This window comes from Dasypus novemcinctus, chromosome 8 (assembly GCF_030445035.2).
Source record: "Dasypus novemcinctus isolate mDasNov1 chromosome 8, mDasNov1.1.hap2, whole genome shotgun sequence".
Lineage (NCBI taxonomy): Eukaryota > Metazoa > Chordata > Mammalia > Cingulata > Dasypodidae > Dasypus > Dasypus novemcinctus.
Window position 1 is genome coordinate 90,914,468 of NC_080680.1, and position 26,747 is coordinate 90,941,214.

At 43.5% G+C, this 26,747-nt stretch overlaps 1 protein-coding gene across 6 annotated transcripts in view; it reads right to left on the reverse strand.

The window, feature by feature from the left end:
- Positions 1–26,747, reverse strand: part of MVB12B (multivesicular body subunit 12B) — a 207,714-nt gene that overhangs the window by 103,989 nt on the left and 76,978 nt on the right. For 4 of the 6 annotated variants that reach the window (XM_058302360.2, XM_058302362.1, XM_004467225.5 and 1 more), the window contains 4 exons: positions 21,485–21,592; positions 16,000–16,096; positions 10,485–10,614; positions 7,938–8,060 (listed from right to left, as the gene is read on the reverse strand). In XM_058302360.2, the coding sequence (XP_058158343.1) occupies positions 7,938–8,060; positions 10,485–10,614; positions 16,000–16,096; positions 21,485–21,592 (458 nt within the window). The remainder of the gene's footprint in view (positions 1–7,937; positions 8,061–10,484; positions 10,615–15,999; positions 16,097–21,484; positions 21,593–26,747) is intronic. The other 2 variants (XM_058302361.1, XM_058302363.2) reach the window with 1 other exon arrangement.

A 26,747-nucleotide genomic window follows, 5' to 3' on the forward strand; every position in this document is an offset into this window, starting at 1 on the left:
CTGAGAGGAAAACTAAATGCATGTGACAGATCTTCTGCAATCAAAATGCCCCATTTCCCAGAGTATCTGTCACAGATTGATAACATCCACGCAAAAAGTTAAGTACAATTATGTCTGTCACTAAGAAACATACTTTGGAACCTGTGACTGACAACTTGCTGGAAGCTGACAAATCACCGGAAGATTACTGGAGCAATTCAGAGGAGCTCCATACCACCTTATATGGGAAGCTCGGGTCCCTGAATGACACCTGGAAGAGGAGGCAGAAGGTGTTGGTCAGGACTCAACAGCTGGGAAAGCAGCAACGTGCTCCGTGGCTCTGAATGGCCAGGGCAGGGCAGTGCCCGTGAAGGGTCACAGGATGTGCCATCACCTGAGGACTGTGGGGCAGGAGCTCCCCTGCTGGCACCATGACTCAAAACCCCGGGTTGACAGAAAGGGCAGATTGGAGCCACTGGAACCACATGCCCTGGATTTTCTAGGGCCGCTCTAGTCTAACATCCACCTAAACAGGAAATGTCTTGGAAATTGGAGTCCAGACTGTTGATTTCATGTGGACTCCGAAAAGGACAAAGATTTGTTGTCAGCTCATGCATGTCAGTGCTGGGACTGAGACACGGTGTCATTGCTGCGGCAAGGCGTCAGGCATTCCAGTAGGAGCCACCTCTGTACTTGCCGTCGGGGGTGGGGTACGGCGGTCCACAGCAGCATCTCCAATGTCATCCAGCCATCCTTCATTAACACCAACACTGGTGAATGGCAGAAGGTAATGGCTACAAGTCAGATGATGAAGGAAGCACTGGAAAACCTCAGTGGCAAACGCACTGCTCCACACCCTTTCTGCCCGCTGGGGCGTGCTGATCTGCTCTTGGCAAGGTGTCTTCATCCCCAGCATAAAGGTCTGCTGAATCTATATTTCTCATGGTAGGGACTGGGAATACGATACATTTAAAAAATAAAGCGTAAGGTGCCTGAAGATCTGAAAAATCCAAATGCTGTTTGAATACCTCCAGTAGTTGGGTACACATTCTCCCTTGGATCAGCTTCTTCGATGCCACAGAATATTTAATGTTTAATGTTAAGGCCAAACTACCTCATAATAGCTTCAGTCAACCTCATATAATTTTGGTTCTGGAGCTCTCAACCCTGAAACACTTCTACTTTCTCTTCAACACAATGATCATTCAAACATCTAAAAGCTAGGAGTCTTGTTGCTATGCAGATCAAAACTAAATGGTGGGGAAGCGGACTTGGCCCAGTGGTTAGGGCATCCGCCTACCACATGGGAGGTCCAAGGTTCAAACCCCAGGCCTCCTTGACCTGTGTGGAGCTGGTCCATGTGCAGTGCTGATACATGCAAGGAGTGCCATGCCACGCAGGGGGGAGCCCCACGTGGGGAAGCCCCACGTGCAAGGAGTGCACCTCGTAAGGAGAGCTGCCCAGCATGAAAGAAAGTGCAGCCTGCCCGAGAATGGCGCCGCGCACATGGAGAGCTGACACAACAAGATGACGCAACAGAAAGAAACACAGATTCCTTGTGCCGCTGATAAGGATAGAGGTGGTCACAGAAGAACACACAGTGAATGGACACAGAGAGCAGACAACAGGGGGGTTGGGAGGGAAGGGGAGAGAAATAAATTTTTTAAAAAATCTTAAAAAAAAATTAAAACAAAACAAAAAACTAAATGGTGCTTCATACTCCAAATCAACACTTAATACAGGGAAATTTTACAAGGTGGTGCACATAAAGGACTCAACTCTATCGATGCACCTGGCAGGGGCAGGACTCTGTGGGATGTCCCCCAACAGGCACACCAGGCTGTGTTGAACACAGCCCAAAGCTTGTGGCCATTCCCATCATTTCACACAAACCACTAAGCCATGTCTCAAGTTGGTTCTTATGCAATTGATTTTTTGTACCTAAGTGGGGCCCTTTACACATGTGCCCATCACCTTTCATCTCTTGGTTCCAAAAGGATGCTCTAACCCATGGAGGAGATATAAAGTACTGATTCTGTCATTTAGCACATCAGTTCTTCCTAATGACTCTATGTCATCTGCAAATCTGATAAACATGCCTCTGATGTCTTTATCAAGCCACTGATTACACTGTTCAGGAAGCCAGGGAGCAGCAATCTACCAAGAGCCTCCTCCCAGGTTGACACAGAGCCATTCGCTCATCCACACTCTTGGAGTACTGGTGCTCATCAGCTGAAGTAAAGCTGGAGATAACAGCTTTCCAAAAAGTGGCAGGGAATTCTTTGTAATATGAGTGATAAAATAAGAAATGGAGGCAGGATACAAGTTTTCAGCTTTTTGAGACAGAAACTAAAAGGTAGCAGGCTCAAGAAGGCAGCAGTGCCTGCTACTGACCACTCCCTCACTCCTTCTCAAGTCATACAGGATTTGCAGGGAAAGTGGCCTGCCAGCTACCCCTCAGCCAGGCACCAGCACGCTGTTCCTCCTGCCTTCTCCAAGTTTGGTCGGTAGAGGGCGCTGTCTCACCACACTCTCCTCCAGCCTTGGCATTAGCAACTTGCTCCCTGTGTCACATAAAGACCACGGTTTAAGAAGTATTTCTTATGATTATGGTATAATTTTAAATAATAAAAAGTGGGAAAAATAGCAGAACACAAACCTACTATTATCTATATAGTATCACCTATGTAAAAAGTGCACAGAAAAAAAGACTTGAAGGAAATACCACAAAATGTTATGAGTGTTTGCTCACTGGAAATGGAATTTCTGCTTTTTCATTATTTTCTATATTCCGTAAAAAGACAAAACAAGCTTCTCTATGGAAGCAATACAAATTTGTATTACTTTCCCTGCAGAGTGCTTGGGGTCTCAGGAGGAGTCTGGAGTGGCGGCAGCACGGGGTACACAGTGGTTTGAGAAGCATTTGTTGCAAACTGAATACATATCTGGATGTGGGCTGAGCGCTGGGATGACAACAATGAACAAGACAGTCCCTGCCCTCAAGGAGCTCTCTTTCTGGGAGAAGAGTCAGACATAAAGAGATACCACAACATGAGATGAAAGTAACAATAGGAAAGCGGACTTAGCCCAATGGATAGGGCGTCCGCCTACCACATGGGAGGTCTGCGGTTCAAACCCTGGGCGGTTCAAATCCTTGACCCATGTGGAGCTGGCCCACGAGCAGCAGTGATGCGTGCAAGGAGTGCCGTGCCCGCGTAGGGGAGCCCCACGCGCAAGGAGTGCGCCCCGTAAGGAGAGCTGCCAGCACGAAAGAAAGTGCAGCCTGCCCAGGAATGGTGCCACACACATGGAGAGCTGACACAAGATGACACAACAAAAAGAAACACAGATTCCCGGTGCCGCTGATAAGGATAGAAGCAGTCACAGAAGAACACACAGCGAATGGACACAAAGAGCAGATTGGGGGCGGTGGAGAAAGAAAGAAAATAAATAAAAAAAAAAAAGAAAGTAGCAATAGATGTGCTCAGAGAGGAGAGGCCAGCCAGGCCCAGCCACAGGGCTCTCAGGGAAGGTCTCTGGGTAGAGCACTACTGTGAGCTGAAATCTAAAAGTTGAATAGGAGTTAGTTGGGCAGGGATGGAGGACACATGTGATGCCCAGGTATCAACATGAACAAGGGTACAGAAGCACAAAACAGGAAGAGGAGGCGGAGAGGAGGCTACTACCAAGTCAGTTAGGCTACAGCTTGAAGTTTGAGGTTGGGTCCAGGAGAGGAAAGAACTCAAAGAAGCTGGACTTGGAGGCCTTGATGTCTTAGAGAGGAGCCTGGCCTTTATCCTACAGGGAATGGGGAGCCAATGAGGGTTTTAAACAGAGGCGTGCCAAGGTTAGATCTGTAGCTCGGTGGAGGCAGCTAGCTGTGCAGTCTCCTGGGGGAGAAGTCACTGAGTATTAGATGTAAGAAAGCAGCCCATCAACTCTGGGGTGACCGTGCTATTCTCATAACTCCACAGTGGCTGAATACTAAGCTGGCACAGGAGGATGAGCTTGGGATCTAGGGCAGCAGTTAAAGAGAACACCTTCCTACCACATGACTTCATATTTTAAAAGGGAGCTCAATTTACCTTTAATCTATCAAAAGGAAATAACTGGCTTTGGCTAAGCGCAGACAGGGTGTGAGGTACTGCAGACATGCTTCCTCATGATATCCTCACAACCCTGAAAGCGCGGAGCCTCATGTTACGTGTGAGGAAATGGGGGCTCCAAGGGGAGGGAGACCTGACAGAAGGAAGAGCGAGAGTTCAATGAGGCAGGGTCTGGCTTCCCTGCCCAGGCTCTTCTCAGGACACATCTACTCTCCACCCAAATGGGAAAAGCAGCCCACGCTATGGGAAGACCAGCTGGGCTTGGGGCTGTGATCAAAATCCCACTCTATGCACTGCTGACAGACACACCTGAGGCCTAAATCTGTGACTGCAGCTTCTTCAGCAACGTGGGCCACCAGCTGATACGAGAAGCAGAGGAAGGTGGTGCTGCCTGAGCCCTTCGGGGGCTGCATGCCAAAGGGCCTGTGGTGAAGAGCCTGGCACGAGGGAACCGTGTTCTGGCGGCTGGAAGTCGGGGCCCTCAACAGAGATTCCCACTCGGGGACACGCACATCCCACACCAGGCTCAGAGAAGAGGGTGCTGGCGGTGAGGAAGCACCAGAATCCAGCCCCGCTTCTATCTCGTACAACCGTTTGCCTCATACACTCGACACCCTCTTGCTTCTGACATAGGCTGTGCGGAGCAGGTGAACAGAGACTGTATTTCCTAAACTGTGGGTCCGACGAGTGTACTGATGTGAAGGGGGGCGGGGGGAGGTTTGAAATTGGAGCTCTCCCAGGCTCACTGTAGACACCTGGCACCTGGAACACAAGCGCCCTCCCCAGCTCACCGCCAGAGAGAGGAATGTCAGGTTCTGCACCTGCAGAGTTTAGAGACCTGATGCCTCAAGGAGAAAACCAACACACTCATCATTTCATAAATCTTCAATGGATAATTTGAATAAATATTCAGCATTTTGTTTTGTTCTGTTTTTAAATCAAAGATACTGGATAGGAAAATATCAAAAACAAAACAACAAAAAACCTGACAAATTAGGAGGCTCACACAGGTGTGCGCACTACCTGTAAATTACCTGCACAGTGAGGAGGTGAACTTGGGCCAGACAAGTGGTCTTTACTGGGAAGCATTAATGTTACATTCAATTATTCTACTGCATACTGGCTGACTTAACTCAGGCAAATTAGAATACATTTTATATTGACTATTTTGACATTTGTTTTATTTGGCAAGTAAACCAAAACTAATCCAATTTCCTTGTAGCCACTGTAAACGATAAACTGCACAACAAGAGGGTATAAAACACACAAGCCTTAGGAACGCCTGGCTCTGGTGTGCGGCCCTCCAGTTCTGGCCTGACTCCTGGCGGCCTGCGGTGCTCGGGCCCTCTCCCTTCACGTGCGAGTGACTCTCCTCTCGCACGGCTGGCAAGCTCTGGGATCGCTTCCCCTGCTTTGTCTGAGAGAACCAGCGTTCTTTCTTTATCCGACAGAAAGTTACAGCCTGTCCTGAGGTAGCACCCACTTGGGGGCCCTACCAGACCCGTGACGTTCCCGGAGCACAGGGGTAACTACTTCAGGGCAGTAAGAACACTCAGGCCGCCTGGGGCTTGCTGGCTTCTGCGAGGAGCACCGAGCTGCACTCGTCGCTCACGAGCAGGGGACGGTGATCCTCTGCGGTGCTCTCCAGGGCACAGTGGTGACAGGGCTCTTGACAGTGCGAAAGGCGTGAGTAAGTGCTGACCTGAGCTGTGCCGGCCTCGCACTCCTGGGGAAAGCAGAGCCTCAACTGCTCAAACCTGCAACTCTGGGAGACTCATTAGCCATTCATATCTTTTCATACCAAAGTGAAAATGAAAAACTTCTCAAGTTTCAGGAGATTCGAGGGGTAGTTAAATACCAAGAGTGGTTTGGGAAACTGTCAAGAGAAAGTCGAGACTGTTTTTATAGGGACTGCCTGGAAGGGCAGTGCTCTGGTGCTTCTTCCAAGTGAGCCCTGGCCAACAAGGGTCTCTCCTGCTCACCAACCCGGAGGGCAGGGTGTGGGTGTGTGGGGCCAGGAGGAGGTGAGATTTTGTGACTCTCTATTCATCCACATGAAAACTTTTAGATCCATTCCCATCTATGCTACATCAATCCCCAAATACTGCTGCCTTACCCCTTTTATTTTATTTACTTTTTAAATCCCTGTCTTGAACTCAACCCATCATCGCTGTTTGTTCTTTGTCCTCAAAAATTCATTACTAGCGATGCAGAGTTTCTTTATTTGATAGATTTCTTTTTACCATCTGCTTTCTGCAAAAATGTAGAACCTATTAACTTGGTTACAAATGAAATCAGTTATCCAAGTTCCTTCACGGAAACAATTACTAAAATGAACATCTTCTGAAAAAGTACTTACTACTCTCTCATATTCAAAATACCCATTTCTTAAATAGTCTGTGGCTCACTGGGAAAAGGAAATATGAACATAATTACCACCAATGCCCCTGGGTATCAAATGAGCCAAGGCAGAGAAGGAATCCCACCTAAGAAGAAAGATCTGGGATCCCAACTACATGGCTTCAAAGTATGTGTCTATGTGCAGTAATGAGCTCTTTGGAATAGCAATCCAATTTTTTAAACTTTATTTTTAAAGAAATTTTAGATTATAGAAATGCTACATCAAAAATATAGGGGATTCCCATATACCTCAGTCCCTCCCTCTCTCACATTTCCCCCTATCAATAATATCTTACATGAGTGTGGTACATTTGTTACAATTTTTTTTTTAAGATTTATTTTTTATTTATTTCTCTCCCCCTGCCCCGGTTGTCTGCTCTCTGTGTCCATTCACTGTGTGTTCTTCTGTGACGGCTTCTATCCTTATCAGCGGCACTGGGAATCTGTGTTTCTTTTTGTTCCGTGATCTTGTTGTGTCAGTTTTCCATGTGTGTGGTGCCATTCTTGGGCAGGCTGCACTTTCTTTTGCGCTGGGTGGCTCTCCTTGGGGGGGCGCACTCCTTGCGGTGGGGCTCCCCTATGTGGGGGACACCCCTGCGTGGCAGGGCACTCCTTGTGCACATCAGCACTGCGCATGGGCCAGCTCCATACGGGTCAAGGAGGCCCGGGGTTTGAACCTTGGACCTCCCACGTGGTAGGCAGATGCCCTATCCATCGGGCCAAGTACGCTTCTCCATTTTTTACAATTGATGAACACTGAAGCATTGGTATAAACCATGGCCTACAGTTTACATTATGGTTTATACTTCGCACCATACAATTTTATAGGTTTTGACAAGGTTTCTAATGGCCTACATCCATCATTGCAAAATAATGCAGAACAATTCCAATGCCCTAAAATTGTCTATGTTCCACTTATTCCCTCCGCCTCCCCTCAGAACCTCTGGTAACCGCTATCTTTACGTCAGTGTTACAAGTTTTCCCGATACTACAATTATAAATCTACTTTAGTCCATGGTTGCAGTCCCCCTTTATGTTTGCTCATTCCTAAATCTTGAGGATTTGGGGATGGTGATGCCCACACTCTGCTTCAGACTGAGAAGGGGTTTAGGTCTTACGAGGCAGATGGAAGGAACTGTACCTCTTGCAGGTGTAGATACTCTTTGCTTTTGGGTATAACTAGCAAGTCACTTGTAAGTTGCATATTCTACTATTATAGGAGCCTACAGAATATGTATGAAATAGAATAAAGAATGGACTTTAAATTCATGTAATACAAATATTTCTAATTGGATTAAATCCCCTCTAAAGAGTACTGCAATTTTCCAGCTAGATTCTGTACTTGTTCAGCAGATATTAAGTGAACGTATTCTAAAATGATCTCTGGTAGAGCACAAGACCACATAACTGAAACATCAATAACAGCACAAGATGTCACTGACAAAGCCTCACCTGGGAAGGTTGGGGGCTGGGGTGGAAGCAGCTGATGATTGGGAAGGAGTTGTAGGTTGAGATGAGTCATGATTTCTTGGTACTCTGCCCATTCGATACCAGATCCCCATGTTGTTCAGTTCCCTTTAGGAGAAAAGAGAAATCTTCATGGCGCTCTTCAGCACAAAGCATTTACCTAAGCGACTAAGAAACCAACTAGTTACAAAAAAGCCATAGCCTCAAATACCAGAGAATCAATTCTTATCCATGCAAAATCAGTTACATCACCTCACTTTGTTCTCTAGGGTCACAGTTAGGAGACTAATGTGGAGGCAATTGTCCCCAATGCACAGGCCATTACCACCTGGTCATCATCTTCTACCCACCTCTGAGCTCGACTCCCTAGTCCTATAGGCATTTTTCCCTGGCTCTCATTTTTTAAAATGCTTTTTATTTTGCCTTTTTACTGCAGGTTTTATGTGATAATCAACTTCAAATCCTCTGGGCAATTTGTGTGAGACAGATGGAGAAACAGACTGACAGACATTTATGCCTGGTGTTCATCCCTAAAAGGAATAAGCCCCATCCTACCCCACAACGTGCTCCAATTTCAAGGGTAAAGCCCCTTACAAGCCCGGTGTCACCTGCCGTCTGCCTCATTCTCAGGGCCAGGAAATCTCCCACCATGCCTGGAGACTTCTTCAAACCACAAAGCCCAAGGTACCTGCCTCAGGAACCACAACAACTAAGACTAGACACAAAAGGGCCCCACGGACGCCCTGCGCCTTCACATGCACGCCACATGTCCTGACACTCCAGATGCTCGCCACCACAGCCCGCCCCCACCGCACAGGCAGACCTGCTCTCAGAAACTGTAACACGACGATTTCAGTTGCATCCAATTTCCAACTCCTCAAGTGCCCCATAAAACTGGATTTTTGGAACCTTATATATAGGAATACCATCTCTTCAAAAAATGAAAGCAGTTTACTCCTGGTATACTCAGTAAACTATAGGAACTATTCTAAAACCACACGACCATGTCTTCTTAGATGACTGACTCCTATCAGCTTTGCTGATTTCACTATCTCCTAGTCAGGGCTCCAGCAGTCAGTCTGGCGGAGCCCTTCCGAATCTAAGGTTATCTCCTCGCCCGTGTGACACCCTAAACGCCTGGAAAGTAACAGGTGAAATTGTGCACATTTTAAAGAATATGTGACTTAGAGTTCTGAATGCTGAATTCTATTTTCTTACTTAAAAATAACACTAGAATTGTCTTCCTCTGGAAAAGAATTTTTTTCCCCAAGATGAAATAAAAAAATACTTTTATTAGCAATCTTTACAAAATGATATAAAAGAAAAAAAGATTGTAGTTTTTTTAAGTGTTTCCCTTTTATTTTATTTTCCAAATTCTACTCAATTTATTCATTTTTTAAAAAATATTACATTCAAAAAATATGAGGTCCCCATTCACCCCCACTGCCCCCATCCCACCACTCCCCCCACAGTAACACTCTCCCCCATCATCATGACACATCCATTGCATCTGGTGAGTACATCTCTGGGCATCGCTGCACCCCATGGCCCGTGGTCCACACCATAGCCCACACTCTCCCACGTTCCATCCAGTGGGCCATGGGAGGACATACAATGTCTGGCAATTGTCCCTGGAGCACCACCCAGGACAACTCCAAGTAAGATTCTAGTTTTCATTATCAAGATATATGGTATAAATCTATTCTATAGGATTATTTAAACTGGTTAAAATTGAATTTTTAAAAATAGTAGCATTTGCCATTAAAAATACACACAGTAACTGAGATTAGACTTCAATGATTTCTTCATCCCCGATACCATTGTCTTTGTCTGCTCCAGTCACTCTAGTCTATCTTCTGTTCCCCAAACCTGCCATGCTCATTTCTACTTTCATACTTGCTCTTATCTGCCTAAAAGGCTTTGCCTTCAAATCTTTCCATGGCAGGTTTATTTTGACATTTAGGTCTCTGCTCAGATGGCATGTTCCTGATAACCCTAGCTGAAACAGTGTTTCATTTCCTTCACTACCTGAAGTTTTATTTATTTATTTGCTTATTGTTTGTCTCTCTTTTTTAGAAATCAACACCTTAAGAGCAGGGTCCTTGTTTGCCTTGCACGCCACCATATCCAGTGTCTTCAGGCCAGTGGTACATAATTGGTGCTCAAATAAATAAACAGTATGGAGAGTCAAGGCCCAGTGGTATCATGAAGGAGAGACCACCTTGGCATTAAAGTATCTGGAAAGTCTCCAGAGGAGCTCAACAGATGAATACACACAAGGGGAAAGAAAGGCACCTATAAGGAGCACAACGTGAACAAAGGCACAAAGAAGTCAACAGTGGGGAGTGGGGGGTTCTGGGATGAGTGTGCACAAGCAGGAGAGGCAGCAATGAGAGCTAAGGCCAGAGAGGGTGATGAGAGAAAGAGCACCAGTGACTCACGGGTCACCCTGAAATCCTTAGGACTTTAGCATCAGGAGTGGCAGAGGGTTCTCAGCAGAGAGAAGCAGTTGAGATTTTTATTAAGACTTACCCAATAAAGGTGTACTGAGGAGGTGCTTGCTTGGTCCGGCCCATGATTCGAATGTCACAAATTGCAGCTTCAGTTGAATCCCGTGGTATAAATTTAATGCATAGCCTCTTCTTTCTAAAAACCACTTCCTCTGAAGAAAACAACAGCAGAAAAGGTATGAGTTTTTCAGAGACACCAAGATCTATATTCTCAACATCCTGTCTCCTATCACAATCCCTTTCTGACAGCAAAGTGCCCAGTCACCTAACTTGGCCCGATAGAAGGACTGGCTCTACCCTTCCTGACTTCCAAAGGGCAGCAATGGACATGCTGTGACTGCAGAGTGGGCATCAGTCACCCTGTTTTGGGACCCCCCAGACATCCCCTACTGAGAAAGGGCTCCCATGAGTACAACCACCTCCAAAATTAGAAGCAGCTTTACAATAAACCCACGGAGTTGGCTTCCAAAAACCATAACCAAAATTTCTGCTCTCTTCTCACGTCACTGGGTACCTATACTCTGAGGCCCTGAGTATTTACACACTTACAATGTAGGCTTTTGTCTTTTCATTACAGAAATTTTCAGACCTACCTCAAAGTAAAGTTAATAGTATAATGAATCCATATGTTCCTATCACCCAGTTTCAACAATCACCAACAAAGAGCAAGCTTGTTTCACTCTCACCCCACTCCCAAATGTTCCCTTTAATTTTGCTGGAGTACTTAAAAATGAATCCCTGATGCAATATCAGGTCACCCATAAAAATATCAGTAGGCATCTATGATAGAAAAAAATATTTTAACATGACCACCATGCCATTATCATTCCTAACAAAATGAAGAGTAATTCCTTCATATTTAAATTGTCTCCATTATCTTGAAACTGTCATTTTTTTATTGGTTTGCCAATAAAATGCCAATAAAATGCCAATAAATGGTTTGCCATTTTTTATTGGTTCTCTAACAATGCTCTTCACCCTCCCGTTTTCTTCAGGGCACTGGTAAGTTGAAGAAACTGGGTCATTTCTCCATATTTCCAGTAAATCGGCAGTTAGAGCTAATGGCTTGATCAGACTCAGGTTAAAGTTTTTAGGCAAGAACATGTCACAGGTGGTGCATGTTATTTCCCATGGCATTACATCCCAAAGCCCGGAGTCCCACTGTGCCATTCCTGGTAGGTTTTGGTGGTGTTACTCTGGTCCCTCAGATATAAAGTGCCTCAACAATTTTTGTCTGAACAGTTTTCTCATCCCTAGATAATTGTTGCCTAGATCCATAATTTCATTGAAAAATAGTGATTTTCTAATTCTGTCATTCCTTCTGCATTTATAAGCTGGAATTCTTCCATCGAAAAACAACTTTCTTCATCAACTATTTGATCTTCCTGACAGTATGTTTAGGACAGAAAGGGTAAATAGGTGATTCTTTTATCAAGTTTTAAAGTAATGATTTGTTGCCCTAGCAACCTCCAAGGGTGACTAACATGGTATTTTGTTTGTTTACATTTTTAAACATGAGTATCAACCAGTTGCAGTCTTTCAGATTAGGCAGACAGGATGGGTTGAAATCCCAATGCTACCATTTTCTTGCCTTGTGTCCTTAGGAAAGTTACTTAATTTCTCTGATCCTAGGTTTCAGTATCTGTAAAAGGGAGTTAATGAGACCCCACCTGACAGGTAGTTTAAATGTAACTAAATATACAATTCCTTTATCCAAGTGCCTGGCACACAGTAAGTGCTCAATAAGGAAGAGCTATGAGTATTCTTATCATTACTGCAAGTCAGCCTCTAGGCACACAATTTATTTTAGTTTTGTAATTGACTTTCAAGAACTTTCAATTCTGTGGTAGGAAATAAGCAAAAAGCTAATACATCTGACTCAAAAGTATACCCAAATCAAGGAGTAGAATGAGGAGGGGAAGGGCAGGCCTGTTTTCAGAGAGCCAGATGGAAACTCAGAAACTTTGTGTGTTCTTTTCACGGTGTGAGGGCTACTCTACAAGCTGGGAGTGACACCATCTGAATGCAGGCTCCAGTCATTTTTTCCCAAAAAGGCATGGAGTGTAGCCTGGGAGGAATAAACTACTCCATGGCAATGCTGCATGTTCAAAAATTAGGAGGTAATAAAATCAGGTCTTTGAAAATGTAAAGAGGGTGAAACATTCCTCAAAGTAGACCAAAATGCAGGTACTTTTACTTGCTTTGCCACACTGCTCTTGGCTCTACTCCTCCATCTACAGCAAACACAGGAGAAGAGATGGAGCCACTAATTACACATGCTTAAGTAGGCCTAATTTTAAATAAACATATTATACATAGTCAATAGAAATGTGTTCAGTCATGCTAATGAACACAGAGAAAGTACACAGCACTTTACTAAAACAAATAGTCTTCTAGTTTCTAAAGTGCTATATGGATTACAACAAACTGTATTTTAAATTAATTACCAGTCTCATTTTTTTTTCTGACTCTATAAAATCAGGGCCTTAAATGCTCTTAGCCTACACAGAGTTGACCACAAGGTTTATCTGGACAGCCTGAACTCTACTGCACCCTGGATAAGGGTTCCAGCACATGGCCACAGGACTGGAAATGAAGGGAACATCCTAAACCAAGCCCTTGTGTGATAAGGCACCTGATGAGATCCCAGGACCTGGCTCAGGATGTCCTCAGGGCAGCAATGAGGCGCCCGCAGGCAGGGGAAAGCAGCTTTCCCACCCAGGCCTATGAGCATTATGGGCCACCCAGAGGCCAGACCACGGCTCAGACAGGATCCAGCCCTTAACTAAGGTCTCTTCATCTAAGTAGTTCAACAAACTGAGGGAAAACATAGAAGGGGAAATCTCTTGTGGTCTATAGTATATCAGTAGAAAGACAGGGTAAGTTCAATTAACTGTCAAAAACAAACTAATGCAAATTTTAAAACTAAGGAAAACATGCAGTTGGTGGGGAGTGGGAAATTAATACAAACAACACGCTAATTTTAGTTTTTAAGCAGACTATTCATATAAGAATAAGCAAAAGTAACAAACACTTGTGAACATGTTCCATGTTGCTAATAAATAATGAAGTAAAAATTAAATAAAGTTAAAATACAAATTAAAAATCTATGCTGACAGGCCCTATGGAAAACAAGTACATCCTGTTACCACTAATGGCACTGTGAATTGATATTTCTGAAAGCTAATTTGGAGCAAAGAGTAATAAAGCTTATATTATTGAACCCATCCTATAAGAAAGATGCTGTGTGTGCTAGGTAATGTAGGTGATTCAAAGATTAATTCAACTCAGATCCTGCTCTCAAAGAAAGAGGTAAGTAGCAAAGACATGAAGAAAAAACATAAATGATTAGAGTATAAGCTAAAGACAACATTATGAGATGGTTAACTCTCTCCTTCCCCCCCACCCCCACCCCCCGGTTTTTTTAACAGATGAAACTGAGATCCAGGAGGGTAAAGTGATTTATAAGTGGCAGAGCCAGACTCAATACTAGGCAAGTTTGACTCTAGAGCCCAAATTCCTCCTACCCTTCAAAGCTGTGGTTTGTCCTAACAGAGGTAAAGATGAGAATTCAGAAGCAGAAATCCCACCACTTTTACTTCCCTCCCTCTCTTCAATAAAGGAGGGTGGGCTAGGTGCCAATGAAAGGCAATGAAGAAGACAGACAGGGTCCCTCATCTCCTCCAGCTGAGAGCCCTGTCTGGGCATGTTCTAATACAAGGTCTGGCGCACCTACTAGACTAAGCTCCTTGAGGGAAGGGTCAGTATCTTATTCACCTTTATTTCCGAGTGCTGCAGGGCCTGACATCACAAGGCCCTCCGTGTTTGTTGTCTGTCTGGGGAGAGTGGAGAGCACTTGCCTCACACTGGTATCTAGGGAGCAGACTGCCTCATGCAGGTGGGAGTGGGTAAGCCAAGCCTTGAAAGACCCCAGGTGTGGACATTAAGACTTGAGAGGAAGGTAGAGAAAACAATAAAGCAAATACTGAGTCAGGAAAGAAATGGGCATGAAGAGGGCCCAGTGGGGGCTCACTCTGGGTACAGTACAGGGTACTTGAAGATGTCTGGAGAGAAAGATTAGAGGCAGACCACAGAGGACTATGCTCCAATAGCCTTAAAGACTTGTAGACCTCACAAAGAAAACCAAATATAACGAAACTTATCTACAGATTCAATGTAATTCCTACCAAAAGTCCAGTTGGCTTCTTTGCAGAAATTGACAAGCTGATCCTAAAATTCACATGGAAATTCAAGAGACCCAAAATGGACAAAACAATATTGAAAAAGAAAAACAAAGTTGGAGGACTCAAACCTCAATTTCAAAATTTGCCACAAAGTTACAATAACCAAGTGTGTGTCCTTATGCCAGTAACACACACTTGGTTATTGCAGCTTTTTGGCACGGGTCTTCTGAAGATAAAATGAAATCAGGTATGTAAAGCATTTATCACTGGGACTGACATACAGTAAATACATGCTAAGTATGAGTCATTATGCTTATTAGTTAATATATATAAAAACAAACAACTACAAGCAAACCCAAAAGTGAGGAGACCATTTAAAAAATAAAAGTACATTACACAATACAATCTACTTGTTTGATAAAAATTACAGTCATGTGGGTGCTTCTAGATATGGAAAATCTGATCTGTATGAAACGCTAGCAAAAAAAAAAGACCCTAAATAAACAGCACAAAAATAGTGGGTCCACAATGGGCTAACTATAGAAATATAAAGACAAAGAATGAAGTATCGAATTTCATAAATGAATTGTGTGTCACAAAGAAAGGATTCTCTATGTTTATCTTTTATTTATTGCTCACTGTTGAGGATATCCTAAAGTTAGCTGAAATGTAACTAAAAAGAAAAGAAAACAAGTTATATTACAATCTAAATGAGGAGGCTCAAATATCCAGAGGTTTTCTATTGCTATGTAATAACTGATGTGCATGACAAGGACTTCAAACATTCCAGGATCCTGAAAAGCTTCTGATTCATGAAAAATTCACCTTGCTCAGAACCACTCAGTGGAAAGAATGTTCAGTCAAATTCTAACTCTATGTACTCCAACTTGCATATAATTCTGGTCAGTGGTTCTGATTTTTCTTGTTTGCTTTAAGAGCCAAAAATGGGGACATTATTACATTGTATTCCCTGGTCATCTTTTGATCTTTTTTTTTTTTGGCTTTGCTTCTGGGTCTTGTACAATACCAAAGGATGGACTAAAGATGAACCATAACTAGTGTCACTGTTTCATTTTTTTTTTTTTGAGAAAGCCAGTACAGTAACATCTCTCAGGGAGCGCCATCTAAGAGAAAAGGACATTCTGCTCATTTACATGCTGCTACCCAGAACACTTGGCAAACTCCTCGGAGGACTGAGTCAGATACGCGTCAAATGCAGCAAGGTTTATTCACGGGCGTGCAGCAAAGCCTCCTAAGTTGTTTCCAAAGGAAAAAAGCACGTAAAAATATCTAAAAATATACCTGGAGGAAAAAAACATTCATTGTGATGAGAGGTACTAAAGGATGACTCACGTGTGTCCACCGTCTCCTGAATTGGGATGAAACCTACAGGCAGAGTGTCCTTGATGTCAATGAGCTTCATATCCACTAACACGTTCCCTAAATGGCTCTTGGGAAGAAAGAAGAGAGATACAGACTATTAATCTGAACATGCCTGTGGTAAATTTGCCATTTTGGCTTCAAGATGCATATTTAACACAATGTCTCGTGCAGCTTTATGACAGCAGGTTAATTAGAGTAGGTGCCACTTAATGTTCTCCAGCAGTTATAAGGGGATTCAGGTGGCCCCCAGGAAGGAGTTTCATCCGCGGAACCTCAAAGTCACTCGCTCAGACATGGCCTTGGTTAGCTGGATGTGCAGCTCCTGGAGGGCAGGAGCCCAGGAGACACTCTGGACACAGCCCAGCAGAAGGCAGCTGTGCATGCAGGTCCCAGGACCAGGCTGCCAATTGCTTCTGAGCATCAGAAGGCTGTCAGGTTTTAGAAAAAGCAAACTCTGGTGATTCTTGTAATGCATTTAAATCTGACAGAGAACCTATCACATTCTTCAATGACCACCATGCTGCATACTGAGAAATACACATTTTGTTGCTAGATACATTTTATAAAATCCCAAGAATCATAGAATAATAGGGAGTGAACGCCCTGATGCCTCAATATTATACGTCTAATATGACTTGCACAAAGCCCTCTTAAAGTTTCTATTTAGTGGTAGTAGTGGGGGTCTGCAGTGCAATTTCCATAACCAGGGTAGAATTATCCTCAGGATAGCACACCATTCGGTAACTGGGAGAGAATGAAGCCTGCATTTCAAGTTGGAAATGAGCTTTACCAATACCTACTCTACAACTTAAATATGTGGGGCCACCTTGGAGATTTCATTAAAATCTTAAGTGTAATTTGCAGCTTAGCATCCCCTTGCTCTAGTCAGAGCCAGTTAAGGAAAGCATTATAAGTTTCAATCCCAAATCTCTCCTGTTAGGATACCAGCAATGCATGTCATATGCCCATTTTCCAGAAGATCCTCATCCCTGATGTCCAGCATAAAGCACGTGCTCAGTTATTTGCTCTACATCTCTGGGCAACAATCTAGCTGGCCAGTACATCATTTTGATCCCAGCAACAAGTCCTTAGTGCTTTATTTTTATCTTGCTTAGGGAAGAAGGCTTCTACCTCCATCTCTGCATGGAGCACCAAGTCCCTCCCACCACCCATCCTGCACAGTGCCAATCCTATCTCTGAAAGGGAAGCAGGAAATTCTTCCCATCTAAACAAGTAAATCTATAACAACATATTGGTGAGATTACTTATTCAATATCTGTCTTCCCACATAAATTTAAGAACCACAAAGGTTAAAACTTTCACTGTTACTACTGTAAACCCAAGCTTAGCATAGAGCTTGGTATATAGCAAATACTCAATAATTATTTGCTGATTTTTTTCCATGCATTTTTCAACTGGATGGGTCACTCTGAGTCAGAAACCATATTGGATTTGCTTGGAAGCCAAACCTAAACTATATATAAATACATTATAACTAAAAATCCACAAATGAAGGTCAAAATGGCATATGTAATTTGCCACTGCTTTTATGGCACTGTTAACACAAAATAATTTCTCAGGATTATCATATTTGCTAACAATTTAATACTACATTTCAGGTAGCTGGTCCTTAGGAAGACAATGTACAGTACAGCAAGTGAAAATGGGGAGCCTCACTAACGTGGAATAAATCTCTGACAGTGTAGAAGAGTTTGAACTGTTAACCTAACTAGCAAACATCAGCTGCTTTTAGAACGGCCTGATTTAATCTATCATAATTTTTTGCACAGCCATTGCTTTCCATGTCATCACTGCTTTCTGCATTGAGAAATTAACACCTGGGTATGTTTACCCGCCCTGTAGATAGATGGGCATTCATCAATATCTTCCTCAAATGTCTTCTACTTGACAACTTCGTTTTACAGAAGTCAACTGCAAACCACTTAGTGACCTCACTCTCCACACTCTCTACAAATGTCCCTGACCGTCAAACTGGAATATCAGTGATGCGCCTACTAAAAGAAGCATCAAAAAACCCTCTCATGCATACAAAACGTGCAGTTGCACTGCCAAGCTTCCCACAGTCCAAATGTCGCCCTCCCTGCACCAAGCTGCGGCTGTACTGGGTTGACTACAGTAGGTCTGCGACACCATTCATTTTGCTTGTTCCTCACCCCTCCCACATCCCATGCTCTTTTCATTTCCTCCTCATAAATATGAAGAACGTATTCCCAATCCTTGTTGAGCAAATGATTCATGCCAAAAGCCCAATATGCACTGACTCAGGGTATTTATATTGTCTCTGGTAGCCAGTATTTGCTAGTATACTGTAATTATTTTTGACAACCTTGCATTTAAGGTAGCCACAGATAACCAACTTAATATTCAAATGTTCATAAATCCTTCTGTTTAATATCCTCCCTACCTAATCTATGTACATTATTATTACAGGTAATGCAGAAAGTACAGGGCATGAAAAGTGCAATTAATCTCGATCCTTCCCCAGGAAGCAATGTCACTCCAAAGCCAGGTTTCTGTATTAATAGCATTATTGGGGGGAAAGAATTTAGGTTCCAAAGCAGTCTCCCAAAACTCCTACATTGGGAGTCTCAAGTCACCTAATTAAGAATCTGTCCAGTCTTGAGATCCCACATACCTCCTTTACAGTTGTAAAAAAAATTACGCTGTGCAAAATACGGGTTCAGGCTGCAGGACCAGGACAGGCTAGCTGGAACAGATTAATTTAGAACTGATTCCTACTCCACTCCTGAGCTGGCAAGTGGGCCCCCGCCACCCCTTTGAACTGGATCTCTTTGGATTCTACTAAAGGACCCTTCATTCTTTTCTGAAAATGAAATGTACCTATTTCCCACATTGTTTTAAAAGAGAGGCAGAGATTTCTCCCAGAGGCCTTGTTCTCATCTCCTTACATTCCTTTATCATGCCTCACCCCTGCCACACACAGCCATCACTAAGACACGAAGAAGTGCCTAATGGTCAATAATTGTTGACTAGGGCGGCGGACTTGGCCCAGTGGTTAGGGCGTCCATCTACCACATGGGAGGTCCGTGGTTCAAACCCCGGGCCTCCTTGACCCATGTGGAGCTGGCCCATGCACAGTGCTGATGCGCGCAAGGAGTGCCGTGCCACGCAGGGGTGTCCCCTGTGTAGGGGAGCCCCACGCACACACAAGGAGTGCGCCCCATAAGGAGAGCCGCCCAGTGCGAAAGAGAGTACAGCCTGCCCAGGAATGGTGCTGCACATAAGGAGAGCTGACACAACAAGATGATGCAACAAAAAGAAACACAGATTCCCGTGCCACTGACAACAACAGAAGCAGACAAAAGAAGACAACAACAGAAGTGGGCAAAGAAGGTGCAGCAAATAGACACAGAGACCAGACAACCCGGGTGGGGGGGAAGGGGAGAGAAATAAATAATAATAAATAAATAAATGAATATTGACCAGATCAATGCATTTTCTATAATATATTGTCTATAATATATATATTTGGGTGCTCATGACACTAAAATTAACAAACCCCAGTGCTTTTCCTTGTCATTTTTAGACTTGCTGCTGTCTATACTCCAAGGGACACAGGGCCTCTTCTAGATTACTGATCCTCTACAGCCTTTGGGGAAAATCCAATAAAAACAAAGATACAGAATGATCAAAGAGATTGTAGCTGTACTCTGAGCCATATTTTAAAATGAAGACTCTTAAGTCAGGAATGATGAAGGCTAAGTAGAGATGGGTAGTGAATGCCATGAAACGACTGAGTGGAGAGACGGTGTGAACACGATTTTGTTCAAATCCCCAGGAGTTCATCCTTACAGTCCTGAACAGCAATGAATGCACTGATTTTTTGTAGAAAATGGTAGATGACAGAACAGAGGTTACACAGTTTCAAACAGGAGTCTAGGTAAACTCCTGGGACAGAGCGGCTAAGCACGTGCTCCATGTGTGTGGATACGTGTATAGGAGGGAAGGGTGGCATGAGGGAGGGTCAGCCCTATCCTCTCACCTCCAGACCTGCTCCTTGGTGGCTCCTCTTGCAGGTCAATGAGCCCGAGAGAACTGTTCGGACTCATGACCGGTCTACGATGCAAGCACCCACTTGTCAGCTCAGTGGCCACCTTCCTGGTTTTTAAAATGTACTCAAAAGCCTGTATTTAAAAAGATTTCCAGTCTTAAACACCAGGATTTCCCCCTATTCTATTGTAAAACTCTGTATTTTAAAACAAGCATATACTATTCTTGTAAGTAGAAAAAATAATTATGGCAATGATTTTCCCCCAGTCCTGAATATGTTAGGAATGATTCTTCAAACAAAGCATTATCAACAAACTGGAAAGACTGACAGAAGAGTGCAAGCCAGAGAACTGTAGAACTATGTGACTGTTTACATTCAGAAGAGGGTGAAGGACCCAGTAACAGGGTGTTGGAATGAGGAGCCTGCGGGGATACATGATGCAGAGAAAGACTGTTGGTTTTCTACTGCACCCTTTTGAATGAGGATATTTGAAGTTTTTTGTTTTTTTTTTAAACAATGAATCATACATTACTGCTATAAGAAAATTTATAAAAATAATTTAATGACAATATTTCAAGAAATAAATATTTGTACTAGAAAGTTACTAAGCCAAAAATAAAATGTTACCCCTGAAAATGAAAATCTGACTGCCCCTGATTGGGGATATGGAATAAAGCTGACCATGGACAAGCACTTAAACTCTCTAAACTCACTTTCCTCATTTATGGAAAGAAGATGATACTTCAGGAGACTGAAGACTGAACAAGGTATATATGTAGAGTGCCTAGGAGAGACAATAAAGTAGATACTCACCAAAATTATTTCCCTTTTTTAAAGCCATCTGACAAAACACTTTTTTGGAAAAGCCTTCTTAGATAGCTTTAAAAATTTCCCAATTTATGTGCCCAAGTGTTTAAATAACACGCTAAAGAAAATCTGCATGTGTGGATACCCATCTGCAAAAATAAAACATGTCATATGTCATATAGAGACTAAGGGAGAGAGAAAAAGTCATTTCGGAAAAAAGGCCATATTTTCGGTCAGGGCTGATAGCGTAGGTCCTCTTTTTAACTAGGCCTCCATTTGTCTGCCAGCTTTAAACCCAGCTCTGCTGGGAAACTCTGACCTTCATACCATCCTGTGATTTGTTGTTTGGAGGAAAGGGAGGCAAATAAGAGAAATTTCCTGGTTTCCTTCTGAGTACACATTTTAATGGAATTCACTGTACACTTGGGTACGTGGCTAATAATACTGTTAATAAATGAAAAACAGCACTAGCTGATGATTCTACCTAGTTCACTAAAACCAAAGATAAATTAATATGGCAATGAAAATAAAACACAATGAAAAATGAGGAAATTTCAAACAGGAATGTAAATTACTAGTGCTCACTCAGCAAACAGAATCTACTACTACACTTACATTTTCTTTGGAAAATGATCTTGTGAAACACAGGAATCTGGTAACCTTGGATTTAAATAAGCCGTCTTTCCAGAGGTCAGCATCCACACCATCTGCTGTCTGAGCAACCTGTACCAAAGAGACAGAGAAAAGGATTGCAGGTAAGGCAGGATGGAACTGAAGGGGTGTGCAAGTGGCTTCTTTCATACCTGTTCCAATTAACACTGGCCCGAACTCTCATGGCATCTCATTAGTTCATTTCACTAGGTAGAGGGAAGAGAATTTCCAAAAGGGAAAAAGGGATAGTGTGAAAAATATAACTTCTAAAAATATTGTCCCTAGGGAAGCCATTGATTAAAGACACCCTGACAAAAATGGTTCTAATGAGAAAAGAGCAACTTTTGTTGTAATGGACCAAAAAGGGATTGGATAAGTCAGCACATTAAACTGCTCATTACCACTTACTCAGGGGATGGTACAGGGTGCAGAAGAACGTCCAATGGGCTGTGAAATGCCACTGGAGAGGGGCACTGCCTGCAGTGACATAACCTGGGCTCCTGTTCTAGGACCTTGGGGCCAGCCAGGGTGCTTCAGTCTATGGGATTCTAAGGGGTGGGGGGAGACACACCAGCAAGACTCACTCTAGAACAGACTATGTCTTCTTGGTACAAGCTCTGAAAGTGGTAGTCAAGGTCAGAAACTGTACCATGATTAAAAAAAAAAATAGAAAAACTCACTTCCCTGTTTATAGTCTCACAAAAAAGCCATTTTCTCAAATATAGCTGTAGAAATTTTCCTCTAGGAAATGTTTAAGGATGGTGCTAGCCTTGATACGAATCTTAAAGGGCCTGAACACTGTTTAGACCAAGGGGTTGTGCGGGGGTATTAGCGCGAAGGTCAATGCTTTGTGTTTCCCACAAGGGAAACAAAATGAGAGTGGATGAGAGGAGAAAAAGGCTAGAAAAGGATGGTTTTCAACCTATTTCTTTTGAGACTGTCCTATTACAAGACTGTTAGGGTTTGGTTTGCTCCCTTGCTCAGCAACCTAATAGGACAATAGCGTCTAGCATCGGCATGGCTTAAGAGTATCAATCAGCCTTCTGTGCTGCAGCCAGCACTGCCAAGCGGGGGGCATCCAGGGAGACGGAGGCAGCAACGTCACTTGAGCAGACGCTCATTAAAATCTCTCAAGGCAATCCTCAAGCAATATACTGCCTAACTTCCTGGCTGCCCTTTTGAGGTTTGGACTTTGGGATCCAGTCCACGATCTGGTAAGCTCCCGACTGATCTGACAAATTTCTGAAAGCACCTCCGTTCTTTACAAAAAAGCGTCCTTGATTCGGGATCATCCAGTCTACATGCTGAGAAGCTCCATACAGAACCGCGAGTCAGCAGCCCCTGACGGTCACATCCACAGGGCAGGACACGGGGGCTGCAGGGCACAGCAGGGTGTGTGCTGGCTCCCTCCGGACATTCCCCTGGCCCACCACCACTTCTGCTATCAAAGGCCTCAGAATAGTTGAAGGGCCAAAAGGCAAAAGAAAAATGCTTTTTTCCCCAAGCTAAACAATTACAAATTAGCAAATACAACAATGGGAAAAGAAAGCTTCTCAGGCTAAATATGCAAATATATTTGACCTGAAAGCTGAAGGCGGAATGGAATGGGGATAATTTTAGAAGCTGTTTGCTCTGAGCGGTCCTGCCCACAGAAGGAACCATGGCCCGAGCCCAGCCCTTGTCAGCTTCTCCCACATCATGGTTAGGCATAAAGGCTCTTAGAAAATAGGAGATTTAAAGCAGTAGCCCCAACTTCTTCATTGCCAGGGATCCCTTTTGTTTGCTTTCTCACATGGATTCCATGTTTTGAAAGATTTTTGTCTCCCAAACTGCACTTTTTACTGCATTTCCTCACTTCTAAGATGCAGTCATTTGTAAATCACCTATGGCTTTAAAGAATACCTCTTCAGAGAAAGAAAGAAGGAAGGGGGGGAGGGAGGGAGGGAGGACTAGTACCCTATCAAAAATATATACATCTATTTTAAGATGCTTTCCAATTTCAGAAACATTAAAATGTAAACCTAAAATGATGCTGTAGGAACAAGGTAGTAAGAAAATCTTACAGTTTCTCTATAATAAATGTATAATTTCTGATAAACTTTTAAAAATTTAGACATTTTGCAGAACACCTGAAGGCTATAAAGCCTTAGAAGATAGAGACCTGTCTTTAATCTTCACCTGGTAAAGAAAGGGAGCCTAGAGGGAGTCTTCCTTAATATCTGGAAATTCCACTGAGGAGGGTGTACATTCTAAATCAAGGCTGTTTTCAGGCTTTTAAAATGAAGATTCCCTTCTCCCACCCCACTGCGAAAAATTTCATTTTTCTGAGTGAAATGATACCTCAATATGATAAAAGGGGCAGCCAAGGAGTGCAAAGGGAAAAAGCATGCAGAACGGGCCTGCCCCTCCCGTAGAGACCCTGCTTCTCCCTGTCTGGCAGTTCCAGTCCTCCCACCCTTGTCAGGAGAAGCATTAAAAACAGACAACCAAAGGCCCAGCTTTGCCCTGAGGCCACAACTCATCTGCAATGAAGTGAAAATGTGTAATGGCACTATGACAAAGCCTGCCCTCCAACCCCAGCCGCTTCCATCATCACACCTTCTGAGAGCAGCAAGGAGGGAGAGACAGAGAGAAAGCCCGGAAGGCTGAGGAAGGCAGCACCGAGCAGAAGGCAGACATGCCCTAAACCTGGGTATGGCTGGCTGGACCTGCACAGGCAGCAACTGACACCATGGAATGGAGCTGAGTCCTTCCACCCTGTTGGAGCAAGAAGGCTCAGGGTTCATGGTGCATGAGAAAGCACTGGGGAAGCAGCCCCTTGAATATTACAGACCAGGCACTCCCTGCCTTGTCTCAGCTATAGCAGTAAGATGTACCTATAAGCTTCTTTCCAATTGAATCATTAAAAAGGTGCTTAATAAACTAAACTCCTCCCACTCCAAATGATGAGCTCATGTCCAAAGGATAAATTATATGTGAAGCATGTAGCTGTACATTCACAGAAACCACTAACTCAAGTTAGATTCTAACCAGGAGTGCCCACACCCTCCCAGGAGCATCTCTGCAGAAGTTCCCTCTCTAGATTCTGATGATGATGCAAACTCAGCAGCCAGCCCCAGAGTTCTAGGATAGGAAAGGCTGGGAGGAGGGGGTTTGGGGTGGAAGGAAGTATGGTTTATGAACAGCACAGCCAACATGAAATTAAAAGGCAGACCTGAACTTGATACCCTATTGCTTAAGCAAGTCCCTTCCTTCCTCAGCTGTGAAATGGATATGCTGCCACCTCCCTCTTGAGGTCACTGGTAGGATTAAAAATGATACAAGCAAAGACCTGCTTCAGTGATTGTCAATGAGTACTCTCCAAATGACAGCATTAACACTTCTAAACTAATAATGAGGACATCTGGTCTGATATCAGAACCAAATATTTAAAGTGATGTCATGCTACATCAGGATTTGAAAAGTCAGTAAATCATCATATGAGGGCTCAGCTCCTACCTATGGTCCTTTGAGATTCTGTCCTGGATCTCTGGGACTAAATCTAGCCTCCTTTTTCTCCCAGTACTGTTCTATCTATGCCAACTGTATACATGAGTGATTAATGCATGCCCTGCCCCCTATTATCTACCGGACTATAAACTTCACAAGGACAAGGACAATGTCTGTTCTGATGACCATTTTATCCTCTGCACCAAGCACTGTTTGATATATATGTGTTCAATCAAAAGTTGTTGAAGAAATGAATGAATAAATCAATCAATTAATAAACAGATAAGTGTGAAAAGTTACAAACCCTGCTGGCTATCAAAGTAAGGTATTAATAATTTTTTAAAAACTGAAATTTCCAGGATTTAATCTAGTGGAATGAATTCCCTTCAAAATTACCACTCTGTGGGGCCACATACCCATTTCAACACCGAGGCTGTTTATTCTTATGGTCATCATGTTTGTACCCTGCCTTGTTCCTGAAATGATTTGTGTAAGGTCAATGCTGCTGCTGACTGCAATACCTCTGGAGTCAGTTTTAGGTACACACACACATTGCGTTCCTTCTCTTTCTAGTGTTTCTTCCCTGAGTGAAGGAGCCACCTCTGGGAAGGAGCAGGTGGGCCCTATAACCAGGGAAGCAACTCTAGGTCTCAGTCCTCATGTGAGGACTGGGGATTTCAGATCAATGTAGCAGCTTGAACATGGATTTATCTCTACTCCCTGCTAATATTCTTCTAAAATGACGATCAAGCAGAGAAAGTATGAATTCACTGAAATAAAGAGAAAGAGAAGAGTGTAACCCAAGAGAGATGCCAACCAATGTCTGGAGATAAGGAACGCAGAAGTGGGATGGCAACTGATTTAGCAGAGCAGAAAGCGAAGGTCTGGCAGGGGCTAATAAGGTTGAGCGATGGCAGCTTCACCCCTCAAAACCCCAGGGCCCAGAGCTAGATACCACTGCAGCAGGGGTGGGAGAAGGGCAGTTTAAGTCTGAAAGCAGGTGGACTGGGACAAGGTCTACAAAGGGCTAAGTCTCCCAGATCCCCACCCCTATTCAGATGCATTTTGTGCACGGACTGGACCAGTGAGGCCCAGGACTACAGAACACATCTGGTGGGGAGGTGGTAAGGCTCCAACTGCAAACAAGGGGAATCACTGCACACTGAATGGAGGGGCCCCTCCAGGCCACTGCCATCCAGCCTCTTCCTCCTTCCTGCTTCTGGCCTCAGGTGGCCAGAGCTCGCCCCTAAATGCTAGCGAGCTACAGAAGGATTCTTCTCTGGAGAAACTGATCAGTGTCAGAGAACAGATAAGTACACACAGACTTGAGGAAGGGGTCTCCCATTACAAAAGCTAGTTCCACCACCCTGCTTTGTAGCCCACCAGCCAAGAGGTCCCACTCAAACCCACAGAGCTTCAACTCCATGAGCTAATGCGTCACTCATAAAAATTAACTGACAATAAAGGATCACCAGGTACTGAGAGAAAAGTCTCAAACATGAAAGACAGGGCCCAAAATAGAAAAAAGGCAACTTGAGAAACAAAGAAAGGTAAAGAACAAACAGCCAAACCTGTAATTAATATCTTTTGAGAGATGAGAGAAGATGTGCATCCACTAAACAAGAACAGAATGTTATGAAACATTTTTTATAAAAAGGAACAATTAGAGAAAAAAATAAAGAGCTTGAAATTTAAAGTCATAGCTAAAATTTAAAAAAACAAACAAATAAACAAAAAC